At 43.0% G+C, this 22,393-nt stretch overlaps 3 protein-coding genes across 6 annotated transcripts; all 3 read left to right on the forward strand.

Annotated features, from left to right (window-relative positions):
- The first annotated feature begins 126 nt into the window (after nucleotides 1–126).
- On the forward strand, nucleotides 127–5,959 carry LOC306825243 (troponin I, fast skeletal muscle-like). Of its 3 annotated transcripts, XM_079345849.1 has the most exons (8): nucleotides 127–267; nucleotides 1,342–1,416; nucleotides 3,634–3,666; nucleotides 4,124–4,163; nucleotides 4,543–4,671; nucleotides 4,746–4,835; nucleotides 5,002–5,175; nucleotides 5,784–5,959. In XM_079345849.1, exons 3-8 carry the CDS (start codon nucleotides 3,659–3,661, stop codon nucleotides 5,856–5,858), a joined length of 516 nt encoding a protein of 171 aa, XP_079201975.1. In that variant the 5' UTR covers nucleotides 127–267; nucleotides 1,342–1,416; nucleotides 3,634–3,658; the 3' UTR covers nucleotides 5,859–5,959. The 3 variants fall into 3 exon arrangements, with proteins under 3 accessions (XP_079201975.1, XP_079201976.1, XP_079201977.1); XM_079345850.1 differs by lacking the exon at nucleotides 1,342–1,416 and having other exon boundaries at nucleotides 202–267; XM_079345851.1 differs by lacking the exons at nucleotides 127–267; nucleotides 1,342–1,416 and adding an exon at nucleotides 1,450–1,623.
- A 157-nt stretch (nucleotides 5,960–6,116) lies between these two features.
- On the forward strand, nucleotides 6,117–13,369 carry LOC306825244 (troponin I, fast skeletal muscle-like). Of its 2 annotated transcripts, none has more exons than XM_079345852.1 (7): nucleotides 6,117–8,079; nucleotides 9,122–9,154; nucleotides 11,213–11,252; nucleotides 11,348–11,476; nucleotides 11,872–11,961; nucleotides 12,059–12,232; nucleotides 13,265–13,369. In XM_079345852.1, the coding sequence occupies exons 2-7, from the start codon at nucleotides 9,147–9,149 to the stop codon at nucleotides 13,337–13,339; spliced, it is 516 nt and encodes a 171-aa protein (XP_079201978.1). In that variant the 5' UTR covers nucleotides 6,117–8,079; nucleotides 9,122–9,146; the 3' UTR covers nucleotides 13,340–13,369. The 2 variants fall into 2 exon arrangements, with proteins under 2 accessions (XP_079201978.1, XP_079201979.1); XM_079345853.1 differs by having other exon boundaries at nucleotides 6,117–6,703.
- A 1,362-nt stretch (nucleotides 13,370–14,731) lies between these two features.
- Nucleotides 14,732–18,188, forward strand: LOC306825241 (troponin I, fast skeletal muscle-like). The gene is made up of 7 exons (XM_079345846.1): nucleotides 14,732–14,822; nucleotides 15,678–15,710; nucleotides 15,859–15,895; nucleotides 16,356–16,484; nucleotides 16,924–17,013; nucleotides 17,109–17,282; nucleotides 17,801–18,188. Exons 2-7 carry the CDS (start codon nucleotides 15,703–15,705, stop codon nucleotides 17,876–17,878), a joined length of 516 nt encoding a protein of 171 aa, XP_079201972.1. The 5' UTR covers nucleotides 14,732–14,822; nucleotides 15,678–15,702; the 3' UTR covers nucleotides 17,879–18,188.
- The last annotated feature ends 4,205 nt before the right edge of the window (nucleotides 18,189–22,393 follow it).

Below are 22,393 nucleotides of genomic sequence, written 5' to 3' on the forward strand. Positions count from 1 at the left end.
TCGACCTTACTGATCAGCTATGGACACAAGGTGAGAAACATCTGTTTGATTGTGATGTATTTTGTGAGCATTTCTTCATGTATTATTTCTCACTTTTTTTTTATTAAAGATTCCCACAGTAGGCTAAAAGTAATCAAACTGGGTTTAAACCTAAAGATGTTCATTTCTGTATTTACTCTCCTGTTCTGAGTTTCTGTTTGTGTGTTTTCAGTCTCGGTCTGAATCCGTCCTGAACTGCAGCGTCCTTCTTTAAGCTCCTTTAAGAAGGTATGTGTCTTTTATTTTTACCATTTCAAAGTCTCCATGAAACAGAACTTGGAGAGGATCTAGACAACAATCACAAGATGGACTCGATGTAATGGCATAACGCTTTGATGTTTTTTAGTTACCATGAATTTTGTAGAATTTGAAAATGATTTAAAAATCTAAATATCTTTTAACATTTCCAAAATAATCCTCATGACTCTTGAATATCGTGAGTTTTCCTCCCCTCGATTTTATGTTAATTTAATTCATCTCAACTTGTCTTTGTTTGTATGGTTGTTTTCTGGTCAATTTGATTATTATATATTTTACTTTATCATCTAAATATGCCACTTTTAAGGCCCGAAAAGCCTAAAAAAAAAAGTTGTTCTGCAGCAGAAAATAAAATGGTATAAATGGCGACTGAGACTGGATTGTGTTTAAGGGATTTTTACAAATCAAAACTAAAACTTACTGTGCCACCTCGGGTTCAAATCAAAGGATCTCAACACATACTTACACTTCGGGCTGTGTAACTTTATTTGGGGGCGTTTTATGCCTTTAGTGTAGAGGCAGAATAGCAGAGTCAGAAATGGGGAATGAGTCTCCGTACATGTGATGTGCACACTAACCACTAAGCCACTGGCAACACGTTTCTACGTAGGTACAGAGCGACGCTGCAGTCGCCAACAATAATAATTCTCTCCCAACAAACCTTCGCGACTCCCCGACACTTCCCACCCTTCCCCCTTACACTGATAGTTCATGTTTTGTTTATTGATTGTTTGTTTTTTGTCAAAGCGTCTTTGAGTACTCAGAAAAGCGCAATATAAAACTAATGTGTGATTATTATTATTATTATTGTTATTGTTAATAATACAATACAACAATACAATTACAAGACGTCGATGCGGGGAAATATTCGTTAGCCAAAATGCTACTGGTAAAATAATTTCTTTTTGTCATTAAAAAAAATCAAACAAGTGAAGTTTAAATCAGTACAGAGTGAAGCTGATGAATCACGGAGGAGCCGAACAGAATAAAAAGATGAAATCAGAGCAGGTTGGATGTTGTTTTTGAAGGTCTGTTTTTCTCCAGGCTTCGTCACGTCCCTCTGAGGACTGCTGACCACCTCACACCGACCACAGACTTCACAAATGGAGGATTTATGAGGTGAGCAGTAAAAGGATGAAGGTATTTCAGGAGCTTGTTGGCCTGGTTGGTCTCAGAGTTCCTCATGGCCATAAAGAGGAACCTCTAAACCCGCTCCAGCCACATATATACCCCGACAGATTAGACGTGTTTCTTAGTCTTTGACTCCCTCACTGTCTCCCAGTCCTTGTGCCGGTCTCTGCCGCCCTCCTCTTCGTCCCTTTGTAGGTGAGAAATTTCTTTTTACTTCTTGGATGTCGTGGCTGAAGTGAAGCAATGCTCAGAGCCGAAACACTTTTAACTTCAATGAAGTTCTGCTCAGTTTGAAATCAAATGATCTGCTGTTTAGTTTACACCATCACAAAAGCTGATCACATATTTATAGATTTAATGGCTGAATCAATTAACCCTAACCTGGTGGATTCCACTGACTCGTCTGAGCTAAAACTGCTCACATTATTCATGAACTCAGGTGAAATATTATTATTTTATTTGGATTTTTAAATTGCTGTGTCATCAACGATCACGCCTGTTTACGCTTACGTGGACAAATGTTTTCAATAAGCAAATTATGTCGACATTTTGGGACCTGCGTGTTCAGACTCTTCATTCCTTTTTAAATATTTTTTATCCGTCTTTCACGTTGAAGGTTTCTTATTTAGAGAGGATTTTGTCTGAAGTTAAGAAACAGATACAAAATGTTTGTTTTTAATGAACGTCAGGGTTTCCAAAACGTAGATAGATAAGATACTTTATTGATCCCGAGGGAAATTCAACGTACGTTTTCCTCACAGAATTTACTTCACAGAAGACCAAAATGGCCGACTTATAAATATAAAGTTTTCGGACTGAAGTTGAAAGATTTGCTCTAACCCTAACCCTAAAAAAAAATTTGTCTTCTGCGTTACTTGTGTTTAAAATGTCCTAATAAGCCGAAAATTTAAAATAAATATTTAATAAACTCGTCCACCTCCTTCAGAAGTTTTTTGTTTTAACTAACAAACATTTTGTTTATTCGAATCAAAGTCTCTTTATGTTTTCCGTCTCATTTAACCACGGGTGTATCAGGTTACTTTTAGGTTTAAAATAATCTGTTTCAGATTATAGGTTTTGCTTAATTTGAAGTTTGATACAAAGGCAACCAAATCCAGAACAGTCAAATTAGTTTGATTTTAAATTCTGGAGTAATTAATGGTTTGAATTCTCGTTCCTGCACGTCCTGTCGGATAGGAGTAGTTTCTGTCCCTCGGGGCTGGTCTTAAAGAGATCATCATAAATGTCACCATTGACCTTTGAACCTGAGCCAGGATTAGCGCTGACCTGGCTGCGTCAGGTCCCGGGTCAATAACAGGTTCACATAATCCTGAAGTTACTATTTTTAAAACAGAAAATTAGTCCTTACTGGGGGCCCCGAGCTCAGCTTGACAAACACTGGAATCAAAACATAAATAAAACTTTTAATCAGGCTTCGTCCTACGAGGTGGCAAAATGGATGCATAGCACCCTCATTTCAAAGTTGAAAAAAAATAAATAAATAAATAAAATCAATAACTAATCGAGGCTTTCAAACAACAACAGGGGCTCAGGTCGTGTTTAATACCTCCATGATCTGATTACATGACGTATGCACGTTCGCCGGGGGCCACATGGAGGAACCCAAACGCTTACGAATGTTTTCACTGCGGTGGCCGGACACTGAAGCTACCTTTCATCTCAAATTTGAGTCCAATTTGACACGTTTCGATCGATCATTAAATTGTGATGTTTCTTGAAGTCACATATTGTCTTATTTTTTTTCTTAAAAGGTGATAAACAGGGCTGAGAAATGGTTAAAAAAAAAAAATCAAATTCACTTCACACGTGACGTCTCGTATCTGGTTATTTTCGGTGCTTTTGTATCTTCTATTTTTCCTTCGTGAGTTTTCATACAACCGGCTCTTACATTTTCCTTTTTGGGCCTTTATTTGTTGTCCTGTCTGTGAAGTTAATAAATAAAAAACACAAGGAACTGCTTAAAGAGGACACAAAAGGTTTAACTATTACGTTTGTAATTCGTACGAATGTTCAATAAGGTGGCAAACACTGGCGCATCTTAGATTTTTGTAGAGTGAGAAATCATGATTTTTTTTTTAATATTCAGGAAAGTTACTTCCAGAGGATTTGTTTTGAACATTAAATATCTGCAGCATTAACTCTTTAATTTTTCCTATTTTTATTTTTATTTTTTTTTTTTTGCAGATCCTGAACCTGAAAAAAAGCCAAGATGTCTGAGTGAGTATCATTTTATTTATTTATTACTGAAGAGTCATTGGACGCAATTCAAAGTGCAAATATTTCTTAAATTGTTTTAATGTTTAAAATGGTTGGTTGGTTGGTAAAGGTGGTTAATGGAGGGAAAAAGACCTGCGACTCCTTTCCCGCATGCAGTGGCGTATCCAGAGGGGCTGCCAGAGATGGTATTGACCCCCCTTAGAATCTGATTGGCCACCCCAAAATTCAAATCAATGATTGGTCATTTGCCAATCTGCTGGTGGTTTTCTTTATGTGTAAATGTAACGTCAGGCCCTTCATAGGTCAGTACCCGAGGTGGGCCACCCAGTCCAAAAAGTCTGGACACGCCCCTCTCTCTCTCTCTCTTGTAAATTCTTATGAATATTCAACATAATTAGGAGGTTATTCATGTTCATGTGGTTATTTTGATTATTAATCCATTTTTTATTCATTAAAGGGGAAAGAAGATGACATCGAGCCGCAGGCATCATCTCAAGGTAAGAAGAGACACGTTAAAAACTACGGAAGCCCGAAGGGGACCTGCAGCCATACCTTGTATTTTACTCTTTATTTCCGTGATAACGGGACAACGAGAGCTTGGCGTATTTATCTCGTAACCTTGTGATAGTCAAAGCACATTTTCCCCTGATTGATCTTTTTACCCCGCTTTGCTGTCACGAGATCGTGTGATCATTAAGTCAACCAAAATGTCCTCGTCATCACAGGACGACGCAGTAAAATAAAATGTCGGGATGTTGGATCCACTTGTTCGATTGTTTATTGGAATTTAATGTTAAATGCGAAAAGATGCCAAAATTATCTTAAAATTGTAGAAAACCAAGATTCTTCAGAGTCTGTGATTGTCTTGTCTTGCAGAGTATGATTCTGCAGATCGCTGCTGGCTGGCTTGAGCAGGAAGCTAAAGACATCACCGCCGCCAAAGAAGCTTACATGGCGGAGACTTGCCCCGCCCCCGACCTGAGCCAAGACCAGGCAGCTCTGACTGTAAATAAAACCAGATAAACAAACGAGAGAGTCCTGAACAAGGACGATGGAGCTTACGGGTTTTTTTGTTTAAGGAATTGTGCAAGAAGCTGCACCAGGCTCTCGACAAGATCGATGAGGACAGATACGACGCCGAGGCCAAAGTGCAGAAGGCCGACAAAGAGGTAGAGATGTTTAAATGTGTATCTGCATGGAGACCGTTATTATATCTTTGATCTTCTGTTGGCTTCACGTCAAACAACACGACCCAGGAGCACAGGAACTGGTTAGTGATCCCAAAGTAAGGTCAAAGAGGTCAAAGGTCAATGTGTGATCTTTTGTCTGTTTTAGATCGCAGAGCTGAAGCTGAAGGTGGTGGAGCTGGCCGGCGTGAAGAAACCCGCCCTGAAGAAGGTGCGCATGTCCGCTGACGCCATGCTGCAGGCTCTGCTGGGAGGAAAACACAAGGTGACCATGGACCTGAGGGCCAACCTGAAGCAGGTGAAGAAGGAGGTCAAAGAGGAGGTGAGTCAGCGGTACATTTTCACTTTTTTAAAGGCTTGGACACATCAGATGTGTCACCGTGTTGGATCCAAGGGGCGGGGGGGGGGGGGGGGGGGGTTATGATTTATTGTCTCTTGATGATATCAGACTTTCTTTACCGGGGGGGGGGAGGGGCTTTTCTTACCAGAATCCAACTTGTGATGTCACAAACTGAGAACATTTAAAACGGAGCTTTTCCCTCTGTGTGGTCAGACTTCTGCAGACCACAAACAAAAGGACTGGATGGATTTATTTCACATGTTGTGGGTCAATAGAAACTGGTTCCCATTATTTTTTCCCCTTTAAAGACTAATGGGAGCCGGGCAGAGGGTGCTAATGTTAGCCACGAAGCTAACGCTAACAGGACTGTACATACTTTGACTTAAATCATCAGTCTGTACCGAGGGTCTGAAGAGCCTGCAGGTTTATTATTGTATGTTCAATGAGGAGCTCTTCAGGCTTTAAAACGCCACGCCACGTGATAAATATCAGTCTTTTATTTTCATATATATTTATGTCCAGCAGCTAGCGCTCAGCGATTAGCTTTAGCATGCTGTCTGATGTTTGAACGAGTCGTTGTCCCCCTGCAGGTGGCTGACGCAGGCGACTGGCGTAAGAACATCGAGGATAAGGCCGACAGGAAGAAGATGTTCGAGACCTCCTAAAGACTTTCTCTGCCTCTCTGTCCTCTATTACATCAGACATTTTTCATGGATAAAAAAAAAAGAAAATCGTGCCATTAAATTATGTTTTTGGAATAAGGCAACGCTGTCGCTCCAAATTTGTCCGAGATGTGTTTGGAGGTTAAGAAGTAACTTTTAGATTTCAGCCAGACTCTTTCGTCGGCTTACTTGAGTCATGAGTCAACATCAGAACATTATGAGTTCTCTTGATAAAGGAGGCGACACCTGTGGTTTTGGTCTCACGCCAGTCAAACAAAGTCGACGTGCTCAGGCGCCGTGCAGATTGCGTCCACTGTCGTTCACTAAAAGTTGTTTGTATCCACCGACAGGCTCAGTTTTATTCCTCGTAGCAGTTTGTCTTTGCAGAACACAGAAGTTGGTAGAAACACGATTTTCCTTTGAATGGACTCTGGAGATTTACAGGTTTTCCTAAAAGTTCTTCCTCTTTACCAAAGAAGTCTAATTTGTCGTTTTGTTGTCAGACACTTATAATAACAACCTGAGACGATCCGTGTCAAATATAAGAACTCTTAGTGGGTGAAATGAAATTACAGCCAATTTCTCAGAGAAAAACTGCAAATTACAAATTCAAACAAATCCTTTCCCTCTCAGTCATTCACACCCAAAACTATGTTTACATCTATCTGTACTACTGTACGTGAGTGTTGCACTCACGTTGAACCACCAGATGTCAGCAGAGAGTTTTCCTCCGCGCTGCACATCATCATCATCATCATCATCATCATCATCTCTCTGTAGTTCCTCTTTGAACTTCTCCATCCCGAAGAAGCTTCAGCAGCAACATGATGTTCAACCATCAACACATGGTGAGTGACTGCTTTTACATTCTTACTTATTAAAGCATGAAGTTGTTCTAATGTTGTTCTTCAGAAAATCATCTTACAGCTCTGGGATATTTTATGAATACTGTTATTTTTAACATGCACACATTAATGACTTTTTAAAGGGCTGCTGTGGCACAGTGGTAGAGTCTCTCCCCCTGGAGGTCAGGGGTTCAAATCCCCAGCTCCTGCAGCATCTCATTAAGACATTAAAATCTGTTTAGATACGACGGAGCCTTAGGGTCTTTATAAAGGGAAACAAGTAACACATTTTAGATTGAACTCGTAACTTTACGCGTTTATTCTTGTAAATTAAAAAGTTGAAATATGAGATTTTTTGTCCCTGATAATTCATCGCACGTTTACAAACGACACAGTACGATAAAGATACGTGACATTATACAATGACGTATGTTACATTAAAATACGTTACGATACGACGGAGCATTGGGGTCATTATAAAGGAAAACAAGTAACACATTTTAGATTAAAAAATTACTGTTGTAAATTAACAAATTTAAATTTGAGATTTTTTTTTTCATCAACTCGTCCCTGATAATTCATCTCACGTTTACAAACTTCACAGTACGATAAAAATATGTGACATTAAACGATACGTTAAATTAATATACGTTTAGACACGACACAGTACGATAAAATATCAATCATTAAAAGTTCGATATGTTACGATACTTTACACTTTGTTGTTCATGTATGGATATTATTATTATTATTCGGCTGCAGCTCTTCACACACGTCATGGCCTCCACAGTTGTAATAATAAAATTGAAATAATAATTAAAATTCTGATTATTTTGAGGCATTGAAACATGTCCGACTACTTTTATCAACAGCTGCATCCAGCGACTCGGCTTCACACTCACTGAGGTGTGGGCATAAAGGAAACTTAATCTGGAAGCGTCAATCATGCCCCCCCCCGCCTCCTCCACCCACCCGACCCCCCCTACATGTTGTGTAACAATCGCTCCATCCTTTCCCTGTGTGTGTGTTTGTGTGTGTGTGTGTGTGTGTGGGGGGGGGAGGAACCTGATAGCGTGTCCTGTCCAGTGAGGCGACTTCCTACGGCACAAATTTACGAGGTTCCTTGGAGACTTGCTGCGGTATTTCTGGAGCCCGCAGGCCCATTGGTCTGAAGAGTGCGTGTTACCATAAAGAGGGCTGACTTTTCTGCTGAGCGAGCGCTTCACACCCTATATACCCTGTTTAATCTTTACTGTTTAGGACTCGGTACAGCCTCCCCCCCTTCTTCTTCTTCTTCTTCTTCTTCTTCTGCGTCTTCTCGGCCGTTGTTCCAGTCAGTAGGTGAGAGTCTCTCGATCACGCTGAGGTCCGGTCTGCAGGTGGGACTCTGGTTTATCTCCTCCGCTCAGGTGCTTGTATGTTTGTTTGTGGAGGCGCTGCTGCTGCTGCTGCGACCTCCAGACAGAGACAGAGCTTCTGGGACTTTGTGAAGGACACGGAAGGAATTTACACAACGGCAGGGATTTAAGCTTTAACCGTCATCCTCGGCGCGGTTTTGATCTATCCTGGATTTGAAATGACAAATCTGAAAGTGTCCGTTCGGAGACAAATCGAGGTTCATTTTTAAAACCTGGAGGTCAAACATCAAGGTCTAAATGTGTTGAAATAACACAAAGTATTGGCAGCATTTTGTTCGGCATGTTTGTAATTTCTGAATTCTGTAAAATGTCGAAAATATTCAGAAAAATTGTAATTTATGACATTAACCCTTTTGGGAAACTCATATTACATATTTATTTATAAAATAAGAAGTTTGATGTTTTGTTGTGATTGTAAAAGCAGAGTTGAAAAGATGAGTTGTGATTTAATTTTTCTCTTCTCGCTGGTTATTTTAAGCTGAATTTAAATCAGAGCTGCGTTCACACATTTAGAGAAGCGCCTGTGTTCACCTCATTTATAAACTTTAGTTGTTTCTAATTCTTTAATTTGCACCGCTCAGCCGTTTCTGGACCCGCCTCCGTGGCTGAGCCTGCCGCTCGCATGCCGTCAAGATGTTGGAATCAGTGTTAACGGCTCTCACATGGCGTGCTTCGCGCCACATTTGGAGCCACTGCTGGTGGCATTTCGTGCTCAGATCTTTGGCTCGCTGGAAGAAGTCAAATTCCAGGCAGAATTTCTCCGGAGGGTCAACTGTTCCACGGCACCTGACCCCCCCGCGCGTCCAAAATTAGCCGGTTTGTGATCGCTGGCAGCCGGTTTTCCATGATAGTGAGGCGTGTAGTGTTCCCAGCGGGAGGTCAGAGGTGGCTGATTGATAACTGGGGGGGGGGGGGGGGGAGGAACCAGACCTGAAGAGTTCATCTGAAGACAGTCAGACGGCTGCTCATGTTTAACCGATGACTGTTTTCTGTCTCTGAACAGGGTGTGAAACGCAAGAACCGCCAACATGTCTGAGTGAGTACATCATCCACTTCTTCTTTACTGTTGTTTTCTTCTTCTTCTGCTTCTTTTTTATTTATTCTTCATATTTTTCTGGTCACAAGCGTGTCCAGACTTTTTTTTTTTTTTTACCTCACTTCCTTATGCAGGGTTGGCGTGACGTTTGTGGGCACTTGATGCTAATTAATCTTTATTTCTTAAAACTATTCTTTGTCACCACTAACTATATGTAAGTATACAATACAATTTGGCATCATATAAATCTTCTAAGCTCGATTTTTTTTAGGGACTAAAACACTAAAATGTGCAAATTCATAATTTTAAGCATTTAGAAAATCTAAACTCTTGTGTGGTGTCTTACTTACAAAAATTCCTTTATTAGCAATTAAGCTAATCCAAAGTTAGACAGCGTGCATTTACCGTCTACCTGGAAATGTTTATTTCTTCACAGCTGAAGATTTTTCAGCCACAGTTGTTGATTTTAACTCTGATTGAGTCTGATGAGCCAAAAAGGAAATTATAGATTTGGATTTTCGGGTTGGCACCTGGGGTGGCCAATCAGGTTCCAAGGGGGGCCCACGTCGCCCCTGGTCACCTCTCTGGAAACACCCCTGCTTATAATTAATAATAATATTATAATAATTGATATAATTAATCATATAATAAGATTCTCTTCTTGTCCAACAACTTCACCTCGTACCTTTACTTCTGTCTATTCTTTTTCTACTTGAACATTTTAAAGTCACTTTTTCCTCGGTCAGTCATCCTCCTTTCAATCCTTCTTAAACCGTGTATTGACAGCCAGTAGAACAAATACCCGAATTTACAACATTAAAAAAATTAGACATTGTTGGAGCATTTAACAACATCTCTGAAATGAATAGATTGACGTCACACTGGAGAGCTGAATGACATCTTTTTATCTCGTCCACATCTTCAAACAAACGAAAACTCGCTGAAGGAATTCCTGAATCTTTAAAAAGGTTTTATTATTCAAACAGCCGCAGTGTAAATCCTAAAATCCAAAAGTGTTGGACCGCATGAGTTATGTGTCTAAATATGTGACATGTGTTCAAACTGATCTGAACACATGTGGAGGCACCAGTTCAGCGTGAAGGTCAGTCTTCAGCGTCATGTGACAGCAGCTGTACGTGTCAGAGGAGGAAACATGATAACAAACGGTGTCAGTTTGTTTTCACATCTCAGATCAAAAAAAAAGTATTTAAAGCAATCACACATTTCTAAGCAGTTTCAGATTAGTCTTTTTCCCTCATTTCCTCCCGTCAAATTCAGTCAAGATTTTTTCTCCTTCCTCAGTATGTAACAACACGCAGTGAAATTTTAAGACATAATGTCATTTTTTAATTTAATTGTTTTTAATTATCGCAAATTATTTTCCCAATGTTATCAGAAAAATGTGGTAAATTATTGTTCTTATAAAACATGTTACAAGTCCTGGCAGATACAGGTGAACAATTTCCCCTAGTTTCAACCTTTATGCTAAGCTAGGCTAAACAGGTGCTATTTAACCCGTTATGTCCTTATGCTAAGCTAGGCTAACAAACTGCTGTCGTTAGCTCTCACGTGCTATAACATTTTTAAGTCGTCTTAGTTCAACTCCGACACGCAATGTTTCAGTTTGTTTCCAATCTTCATGCTAAGCTAGGCTAATGAGTTGCTGTTATCAAGCTGTTGGTTTAGCTTTAGCTCATGTCTACTAGCACAGTGATTCAAGATTTTAACGTGCCACATGCTCATACAGATGTGCAGTTAAACGTAAAGAGCGGTTGTGGTTGAAAGATTTGCCGTTGTTATGCAATTACAAGCTAGCTCGTTACCTCGGTTACTAGCTGCTCGGTGAAGGTTGTATGACATATAATTAATTAATTTGAAAGATTTTGAGATACTTGCTTCAACAAAATTCTCAAAAGTTGAGAAATGGGAGCTAGCAGAAACAAAGTGCCCGGCTAGCTTTTCCACCTTGTTCCACTTTGTTAAGCTAGGCTAGCTGGAGCTTTTTATGTAGCTTCAATGCCTGTATCAGTCCTGATAACTTTCACTCTCTTCACCCAGCGGAAAGAAAATGACGTCCAGCCGTAGGCATCATCTGAAAGTAAGAAGGAAACCTTTTCTTTGAGGGGTTTTTTTAGCTTTGGGAAAGAACACCTGTTCATTAATAACTGCTCGTATCTTTGCACATCCATGCAGAGTTTGATGCTGCAGATCGCTTTCACCTGGATCGAGCAGGAGAAGAAGGACATCGAGGAGGCCAAGGTGGCCTACATGGAGGAGAACTGCCCAAGTCCAGATGTGAGCGGAGACCAGGCCGCCCTCATGGTGAGACAACATGGACGACACTCTTCATGTTGAATCAGATGATTTTAACATCGCTAAATGCTGCCTGGACGAAATAAAGGTCACCAGCTCTAATATTTCGTTGGACCACCTTGAGCTTTGATCAACTGTTGTTTTTCTACGACTTCATTTCACCAAACGTTTCAGTGATCGCCGATCACAATCATTCAGACTCCTCCTCCTTCAGTCTCATGAGGGGAAAGTAGAGTAGGGCTGTCACAAGATAGAGTCTTTAAATCGAATTTTAAAAGTTAATTGAACATTCAAATCAATTTAGCGAAGGCGAAATATTCTTGAGCTGGTCCGTGAATCCATATTAAGCTGAGCTGAGTGTTTTTGAAAGTGTTGAAAGTATTTGTTCGTTTGCACGTGGACAGGAAATCTGCAAGAAGATCCACGCCGCCCTCGACAAGCTTGACGACGTGAGGTACGACGTCGAGGCCAAAGTGCAGAAGGCCGACAAAGAGGTGAGTCAGTGAGCGGACCTGAAGGTGAGTCAGGGCTGACGGGTTCTCCCTGACCTCTGACCTCCAAATAAAAACATCAACGTCTCCCTGCCTCCAGATCGAGGACCTGAAGCTGAAGGTGGTGGAGCTGGCCGGCGTGAAGAAACCCGCCCTGAAGAAGGTGCGCATGTCCGCTGACGCCATGCTGCAGGCTCTGCTGGGAGGAAAACACAAGGTGACCATGGACCTGAGGGCCAACCTGAAGCAGGTGAAGAAGGAGGTCAAAGAGGAGGTGAGTCAGCGTCACTATGGTGTGATATCTCTTAATCAAACGTTCAAAAGTTTTCAAGCTTCAAATGTTGTTTTCATTCACTTTTCTTCAAACTCCAAAGAATTAAAAAGCGGTGAAAATATAAAATGATGCAGCACAATGTTGTATGTTTTATTTCCCCAAAGACAGCTGGAGGTCAGGAAGACATGTCAGTCATTTAAACACCGTGGTGTCGGTCGAGGACGCCGTTTAATGTCGTGTATCGAGCAAAGAGAGGAACCTCTTTGTGGGTCGGACAACATATTGGTTTATTTGGCGCCGCCTAGTGGCCAAAGTTATTACAACAAGGGAGAGAGCAAAGAGAAAGTCAGTGGGTGTCGTATGAAGAGCAGATCGAAAACGCCACCTGAGAGATTCAACACTTGACGCTTTATGGACTTTAAATGACGTGTGGCGTCCAAACAGAGACTCTCTGTGTCTTTAAATCACAGAGTTGATATGTTTCAAAACTAAACGCTCTATGAGGCCGTCAGAGGTTAATGATTTATTGTCTCTTGATGATATCAGACTTTCTTTACCGGGGGGGGGGAGGGGCTTTTCTTACCAGAATCCAACTTGTGATGTCACAAACTGAGAACATTTAAAACAGAGCTTTTCCCTCTGTGTGGTCAGACTTCTGCAGACCACAAACAAAAGGACTGGATGGATTTATTTCACATGTTGTGGGTCAATAGAAACTGGTTCCCATTATTCTTTCCCCTTTAAAGACTAATGGGAGCCGGGCAGAGGATGCTAATGTTAGCCACGAAGCTAACGCTAACACGACTGTACATACTTTGACTTAAATCATCAGTCTGTACGGAGGGTCTGAAGAGCCTGCAGGTTTATTGTTGTATGTTCAATAAGGAGCTCTTCAGGCTTTAAAACGCCACGCCACGTGATAAATATCAGTCTTTTATCTTCATATATATATATTTATGTCCAGCAGCTAGCGCTCAGCGATTAGCTTTAGCATGCTGTCTGATGTTTGAACGTGTCGTTGTCCCCCTGCAGGTGGCTGACGCAGGCGACTGGCGTAAGAACATCGAGGATAAGGCCGACAGGAAGAAGATGTTCGAGACCTCCTAGAAGCTTCCTGCAGCAGCGAGGATGACAGCGAGTGGGCGGGCGGGTGGGGGAGAGGGAGGGGGGAGGAGACGTCACGGTCCGAGGTCTGAGTGACTGAAAGTGTCTCTGAGTGCCGGCAGGACTCACGACCGTTTACACACTTTTGTGTTGTGTGTGTGTGTGTGTGTTTGTGACAGCGGCGTCGCCGTGGGAGACGGAACTGAAGCAAACGTAAAGGTCCACAAATCAAACGTCTCTAAAAGATAAACGCCATCACTTCACCATGTACAGCTTTTCATGGAGTCAGTAGAAATAAATGTTTTGGAATAACGAATCATTTGTTTGGTACTTTTATATTCGCAACTTTTACTTATGTTTTTTTTTTGTTTTTGTTTGGCTGCACGGTGGCTCAGTGGTTAGCCTTGTTTTCCTGGAGGTTGCTGGTTTGAATCCCCGTCTGACAGTGACATCACTTCTTCGGTTCATCAAAGCGACTTTTCTGATGAACGTGGAAACAACAACTTATCGACTCAACTCAACTTTTTCACGTCAGATTTGAACGAGGACGCACAGACGGAGCTTTTTGATTTGTTTTATTTAACGGGGACACTTTCAATGATCGCCGCTTCTTATGTGAAATACAAAGTAGATTCTCGCCCTGGCTGAGAAGCGACCTTTGACCCCCGTCTCGGCTTTTTAGGATTAAAACAGAAGTAAATGGAAACCACAAAGACGCGACTCGTGTCTGTCCTCTGTCTTCAGTCGTCCTCGAGCACGTCGAAAAGAAACAAACAAGAGTTGGTCCAAATGTGTAAAAACATCAAATCTTAACTTCATCTCAGCATGTTTTTACTTCTTGATCCTTCGGCGGATGTTTTTCTTGTTTGTCAAAAGAAATGTCGTCCGTTGTTTTTGTCCCTTCGGATGACGTGGAAGAAGAAGTTTGTTTGGACTCGTCGAAGCAGATTTTTCTGACGATTTTAAATCCAGATTGCAGACGCGTCTTCTTCTCGTGTTTAATCTCTCGTGACGACGGCGACTCACTCGTTTTTTTTTTGTTTTTTTTTTATGGGAAACTTTTAACGTTTAAAACTGATGGATTTACATCAAATTAAATCAACACTTGTCAAAGAGGAGAGCTGCTGCTGCTGCTGCGAAGACGACGTCAAAGATCCTTAAAGAACCCAGAAGGTTTCACAGAGTCGAGGTTAGGGCTTTTATATTTAATGCACACACACACACACACACACACACACACACACAGGCTGTCCTCAGGGAGGGCGGTTTGCAGAGCAGGGCTGGGTCGCCTCGGGTGTATTTCAGGAGCTCGCAGGCCCATTGGTCTGCGGGGGAATCCATTTCCATAAAGAGGATCTGAGCATTTTGCTGAGACATCAAAACCCGCCTTATATACCGTATTTCATTTTTCTCTGTGTGCGGCGTTGGCAGTGTCTCCTTTTCTTCCACAGAGTGTGTCTTGTCTTCTTCTTCCTCCTCTCCATAGGTGAGAAATCTTTTTTTCTTCTTCCATCTTTGAGCGCAGATTCTCTGAGAGCAGCATCTTTGATATTTAAAAAAAAAAGAAGGATTCAGCGCGGCGGCAGAATCTCTTTCTGCAAACCTTCTTCTTTTTAAAGTTTGTTTCTCCACCTCCGACCCGTCCCGACATCCTGAACTCGCTTTCTGCATGTTTGTGTCTTGACATTTGACCTTTGTCTGACAAGACTGCAAATTTACGAGAGGCGCTGTGTTGTGTTTGAGAGTCGCAGGCTGTCAAACTGTCCAGCGTTTGATGATGTTTCCTGAAAGCTCAGAAAGTTTGAAAGTGAAGGAAACGATGTTTGTAGAGTTCATCTTCATGACTTTATTTGTTTAATCCCGTCGACTTTCTGCAGGATTCACTTCTTTACATTTTCAGCAACCGACTTTTTTTCAACGTTTTGAATTTAAGTGTCTTTAAAAAAAACAAAAAAGTATCAAACCGAGATTTTAAGGCGTCTGAATTTTGCAGTTTTGATAAACGTTAAAAAAGTGATCGCATCTTTCCATCAAGCATGAAGTCATTCAGTCCAACGTTTATTTGATGATCTTCTTCTGGATAGATTTTTGGGATTCTCCCGATCGGGTGGTTCACGCGACACCCGATCCCCCGAGCGTCCCAGATTAGTTCAGTCGACGTCGCTTCTCTTCAGCTGTGGCCTCTGATCACATTACGCCGCAAATATTCCCACCCCGTCGATGTGCAGCAGGAACATGCTGATCTCAGAGAACCTCCACACTGACTCACCTCCTGATCTGGACAAGTACAGTGTTCAGCAAAGAGAGGTCAAAAATACTCCTCTGCTGTGTCTCCATGCAGGTCGTGAACCACAAAAAGCCCGAAGATGTCTGAGTAAGTGTGAGACGACGTCCAGCAGGACTTCACACGACTTCCTGTCTGTTTGTCGTCTCGGTTTTTAAGAGTCGAGATGATTTTCAGTAAATGTGTTATAGATGATCTTTGATTCGTCTTGATCTTTACCAACTTTCCTCCCCAACAGAAAAAAGATGACTTCCAGCCGCAGGCATCACCTGAAGGTAAACGAAGCACGCTCTACTGAGACCCCCCCCCCCGGGGCCCGTCCCCCCTCCCCTTCCCCCTGATTCACAATATTCACTATTTCATGCAGACGCTGTTTAATCTGCTCGACCGGCTCCTGAAAAAACGTTTATTCTTCAGTCGATCCAATCCAATAAAAAAGATCCTGAAAGAAAGAAAGTTCCCGAGCGTGGAGCACGCCACACGCCACACGCCACATCCACGGTCTTCGATATTTAATGATGATGCTGAGACGAGTGCCGGGCAGTGGTGACTCCAGAGCTCAAATACTGTTCGGTCGCCCTTCATCATTTTTTTTTTACGTGTCCATGAAGCAGATTATAAATTCAAATCCCTCACTAGAAACCCAAACCCTTAACTGTGATTGGCTATTTGCCCAGTTAGAGGCGGGACTTGTCGTTTTCTTAACATGAAGATGTTTGTTTTTTCGCCCCGCAGAGTCTGATCCTGCAGATCGCTCAGCAGTGGCTCACACAGGAGGGAAAGGACCTGATCGTGGCCAAGGAGAACTACATGTCCGAGCACTGTCCCGCCGCCGATCTGGGCGGAGACCAGGCCGCCCTCATGGTGAGAGCGAGGGGCGAAAATGCTCCCAGTGGTTTGAAGCTCATAAACTCAACCCCTTTTTTTTTTTTTTTTATCTTGGGCTTGTTGAAAGGCATTCTGGGAAACGTAGGCTTTATTTAAATGATGCTATCTAGAATACTGTGAACTCCCTGCACAACGGACCAAAACTAACCGGCTTCCTCTGTGGTAACCATGGAGACCAAAAAAAAAAAAAATACTGTGGAGCTGCAGCACAGACTTCAATAAAACTACAGCTATCACAATAAGCTGCAGGATGAACATACAGACAGTTTAGCTCATCCCTCCTTCAGTCAGTCCATCTCTAAAGATCAGAGAGATGTAAAGCTTGTTTTTATTTAGTTTCAGGTTGGATGAATCCGTGTTGACATGTGACCCATGAAACTATTCAACAGCTGCTTCCTGTGTGTTTTGTCTTCAGGAGACCTGCAAGAAGCTCAACGCCCTCATTGACAAGATCGATGAGGAGAGGTACGACATCGAGGCCAAGGTGCAGAAGGCCGATAAAGAGGTAAACGTCCTCGGAGAGAATCCAAACCTCAAGGAGCTTCTTTTTTTTTTAAATAATCAGGACAGTAAAACTTAAGATTTCCTTCCTTCTGACAGATTGAAGAGCTGAAGATCAAGGTGGTCGACCTGGCCGGCGTGAAGAAACCCGCCCTGAAGAAGGTGCGCATGTCCGCCGACACCATGCTGAAGGCTCTGCTGGGCTCCAAACACACGGTCAACATGGACCTGAGGGCCAACCTGAAGCAGGTCAAGAAGGAGGTCAAAGAGGAGGTGAGTCTTAGTCCAGACCTGCTCCCCTGAGACGTGTCCGACTCGCACATCGAAGATCCTTAAGATGCATCGTCACAGTCACTCACACGCAAACATACACGAGTCAGACGTCGTCTGCAGAGTTAACCCAAATAGACACAGAAAAACTGAAATCTCAGCAGGTGAATTTGTCTAATTTCTCATAAATTAGTCGTAAAAGAAGCTGCGTTACAACCTGACGAGTCCAGAGAAACATAATCTGAAGGACTGGTGAGGTGAACGTGGTTTATGTTAAAGACAACAGTGTCTAAACTCCACCACCAGGGGGCTCTCAATCAAATACAATAACAGAAAGATGACGTCGAGGCTGGCGGGGAATCATGGGAGTGATTCCAGCCCCGATGAAAACGAACTCCAAATCAACCGTGTATCTTTTACATGTTTTCACCTTTTATTAAACCAGGAAAGAAAAACTCATTGAGATTAAAAATCCTGAGTGTCCTGGACTTCCTGTCTAACTTTGTGTGTCTCGTCTGCAGCCCACAGAAGCGGTCGGCGACTGGCGTAAGAACATCGAGGATAAAGCTGACAGGAAGAAGATGTTCGAGACCTCCTAAACGGGTCGCCGCCATTTTACCTTTCTGTTTGTATGAACTCCACCGCCGTGTCTTATTACGTGTCAGATTTGAAGCGGGGACTCGCTCTGTTCGAGGATTCTTCTTCTTCTTCTGGTTCTTTTTTTTTTCTTTTTGTTGTACGTAGTTTTGTTTTGGAGCGAGGGGGACAGGAGGAGTGTGGAGAGTTTCTGCAGGTTCACACAACAACAACAACAACAACAACAAGTCTTAAAAACTCCACAAACATTCACACCCCGAACTGAAGCTTCATGTTGAACAGAAACAATAAAGTCTATGTGGAAGAAAACGAGTCCTCAGGTGTCCTCTGTGTCTTTATTTGTCTCATTTACGTCCATAACGCTGCAGCCATTATGCATGGATGGATGGATGGATGGATGGATGGATGGATGGATGGATGGATGGATGGATGGATGGATAGATAGATAGATAGATAGATAGATAGATAGATACTTTATTGATCCCGAGGGAAATTCAAGAATTCCAGAATCCCCCCTGTGGATGAACCAAAACAGCACACGTCACTCCGCTGATCATCTCCCTCCAGTGGTTTTCTTGGGGCCCTGAGACAAAAGATTATTTGGGGCCCCCTCAAACGACCAACATGTCTGCCAATGTCCCTGACTTTAAAAAATATATATAATAATTAAGTCTAAGACATAATTCTTCTTCATTTTCCTCCCGTGACTTTGGAGGGGAGAATACATGATGAGCTGCAGGGTAACGAGACGGAGCGCTGTCACGTGGGGCCCATCAGGGAGGTCTCCTACTGGTCTCCTGCCTGTTGATAAGCAGCGCTCCACTGGTGCCCAGTAACAGCATAAATCAAAGGACTTCCTCCCGCCCGCCACGCTCTGCCAATCAAAAGCCTCTGATCCAACAGGCTCCGAAGACCGTCACGAGACTCTTCTCTTCTGTCGCCCCCCGGTGGTGAAACAAACTACCGAACTCGATCTGCAGAGTCCCTTTACACCTTTAAGCCCTTTGACACCGCAGGTCACACCTACACACTCACACACTGATGGTAGAGGCTGCTTAGATAAATGCACATAATTCGTGAGCGTTGGCTTTTCATTTACTCGATTAGTTTGAGTTCAAACCATCGTAGAGAGTGTGTGTGTGTGTGTGTGTGTGTGTGTGTGTGTGTGTGTGTGTGTGTGTGTGTGTGTGTGTGTGTGTGTGTGTGTGTGTGTGTGTGTGTGTGTGTGTGTGTGTGTGTGTGTGTGTGTGATTTTGCATCAGCACCATTTGACTTGTTTCCCATTTCCAGCTGCTCTAAGAGTCATTTTCTCGAGGACGTAATCGAAGCCTTCATTCTTCATCTGACAAACATGAATCAGAATCAGACACACACTCAGTGAAGTCGGTTCCTGATGCCCTCACACTCCTTGTATGGTGCCCTGACTCCAGCACAGCTGGGGGGGGGGGCCCGAGGCAACGGGGGTCTCTTAAGTTTCCTCAGTCGCTAACTTTATCCTCTCGGGGGGGGGAATGTGAGAAGACGCCTCAGAGTTAATTTTGGATCCTGTGACTTCACCGAGACGGCCTCTAAAAAAAACGCCTTCACTCTGCGTGAGCGGCGTGTCGGCCTTGTTCTTGATTTCGGCAGATTATTCTGATCTTCACCCTGGACTGTGGCTCGCTGTAGACCGCCTACATGTACCGAGACAAAACCAAATACACGTAGGGATCGAGACAGAGTCGAGACCAAGACCAGGAACATGAATAAAAAGAAGAAAATATTTAAACGAGCTCGTATAAGTTGAGAAATGTTCTTCAAACACTTCATGAATCAGAGCTGAGCAAATCCATCTCTGACTTTATTCATGTCGACTCACCTCCACAGGTGCATCCAATCACTGATCAAGACTCTTCACCTGCTGATGTAATGATGCATTCAGGCGCCCCCCCCCATGGTCCTTCATGGACGCTTCGAGGTCGATGTGTGAACGTCTCCGTCACGACTTTTATTTGAGCAAAAAGTAATCGTGCAACACGAGAAAAAATAAAACCTATTTGACCCCCCATGATGATTCTGGTCGCAGCGACTTGATTTGAGCATTTTAACAACCTGCAGACTCCAACGACATCTCTGCAGACTCTCTCTCTCTTCACGCAGCTGAAACTCTATTGATAGATGTCAGAAAATTATATATATCATATTTATAGCGAAGTACAGCAGCCATCATTTAATACAAAAGAACTGAAGCCTCTTCACGTCAGCGTTCAGGACTTCCTGCCTCCCTGCTGCTGGATCAGGATCTGGTCCACAGCTTCAGGTGGAGCTCGTCATCTTTAATTGGTGCTTTCAAAGACGACGGAAAAAACGAGCAAACTGCCAAAGTGATTGTTTGTCTTCTGAGCTCTGAGATCATAAAACAGCTGCAGAATGAAACGAGTGTGGAGCTACAGGCTGACTCAGAGGTCAAAGGTCACGGCTGTCTCCTTTGACCGACTCTGAAAACAGACCCAGGTTAAATTTATCAGCTGGAAGGGGATATTCTGCACCGGTGGTCACTTTGAGTTAAGTGATGATAATCTGTGAGCAAACGTTGTCACCCACCTGGGGGGAGGGGCTACTGCCCTTTGTGATGTCATGAAGGGAACATCTCCAAACGGCCTGTTTGAGCAGGCAGAAGACGGAGAGGACGGACTTTTCTCATCACTGAGAGACAACAAAAGGAGTAAACTGAAGCATGAGCTTATTTAATCATCTAATTAATGACCCTTAAACATTTTCACATAGAAAAGAGAATATAATAGAAAACAAATAATAGAAGATAAGTAAATATGAAAACACCAGATTATTAAATGATCTAATAGAGGTCTTTACCTGTTTTTTTGTTTGAAGTGTCTTCAGATATTTGTTATGAAAAATAAAGATTGATTTTTTGCACCAGCTGCAGGAAAGAAAACGATCCTGTCTGAGCTCAAACATCAAATATTTACTTCCCCTCAAAGTGTCTTTGACGAGACCGAAGTCTAAATGAAACATTCGATTATGTTGTTTCTTTATTCTGCTTGAATAAAAACAACAGAAGAAGAAGATCAGAGTGCACAGACACGGCTCAGGGTGTCGAGGAGCTGTGCTGATGTAGGGTCATGTTTTTGGTTCGGTCAGTAGGGGGCGTGCTTGTGCTGTTTTCATGTCTCAGGTTGAGACTGGACATCTGCACACGCTGCACAGAGGCAGCTCTGAGCCTTATCAATAGATCAATATTTGACTTTCACTCAGTGTGTAAAAACACACAGACATCCGTCCTCGTTTGTTTCCATTTGGAGACGAACGTAAAGTAACATTAAACTGAAATGTGTTAAAATAAAATTCATCTCCTGAGAGGATGCATCCAAACCACGCTGCACAAAACCAGGAAGTTAGCATCCAGAGTGACATGTTCAGAGGTGGACTCCCTTCTTGCTTTCCAGCTTCTCCTGTGTGTTTGTCCTGATTAGCACGATGACGTCTGTCTGTGTTTTTCACCATCGATTTGGAGACATCGAACCTTCTGATCAAACACACTGCGTCCTCTGTTTCTCCAGCGAGCGTGTTTTAACGCTGACCTGTCAGAAGAGCGTCTCCTGTATCTGTACCAATAATCCCATTCAGGATCGGAGCTGATCCCAGCTGTGTCATTGGTCGAGGGGCGGGGTTACACCCTGAACTTTATTACCAGCCAATCACAGGGCTGACATGTAGAGACAGACAACCAGCCACACTCACATTCATACCTACGGACAGTCAGCAGGGAACCAGCATGTGATTGGACTGAAGCCGGACAGAACCCACGCACACACACAGAGGCTCCTGACACACGGGGATTCAAACCATTTACAAGTGTAAAGCCTGTTAATCCTCTGTGTGGATTTCTTCTCACTGAAAACTAGAATTTTGTTTTAATGTCTCCCTTATTTCCAACATGGGGAGAACCGCTCAGCTCACTTTCCATCTCAAGCTGCTAAATCCATTCTGACTCTGTCTTCTCGTCCATCCCGTCCCGCCGTCTCTCCGTGACTGTAACCCGAGCAGATCCTCATGACTGACCCAGACTGTAAAGTCATCCCGCCGTCTTTGTGTCCAGCCAGCCGGAGGTCATCGTAAAAGTTCAAGGAGCGTCGTTGCATTGAGTCTCTGCTCTAACTCTCGTTAACTCTCTCTCCTGTTTGTGTCGTGTGGTTTCACTGTGAGTGCGGCGGAGAGCTCGGCGAGTCTTTGTTGAACTTCGGCCTCTCTGCACGCTCATTGTTGGAAAGGGAAGCTCTGTGCAGTCTTTGCTCGTTCACACATTGTCAGCCTGAGTCAGCAGGTCGAAGACTCCCCTGCTCTCTGGCGCCTCACGGAGGCGGCTGACTTCCTCCGTGTGAACTGCTCTCAACACGTCCCGTCCCCTGCAGGCTGTAAAGCTCCTGGTGGGCGCCGTTACATGACTGCACTGCCGTGATCAGACGTCATGCATCCAGCTCCTCAAACCTGGAGGAGGTTCAACAAACACAGCTTTA

The sequence above is a fragment of the Symphodus melops genome (genome assembly GCF_947650265.1).
Source record: "Symphodus melops genome assembly, chromosome: 6".
Lineage (NCBI taxonomy): Eukaryota > Metazoa > Chordata > Actinopteri > Labriformes > Labridae > Symphodus > Symphodus melops.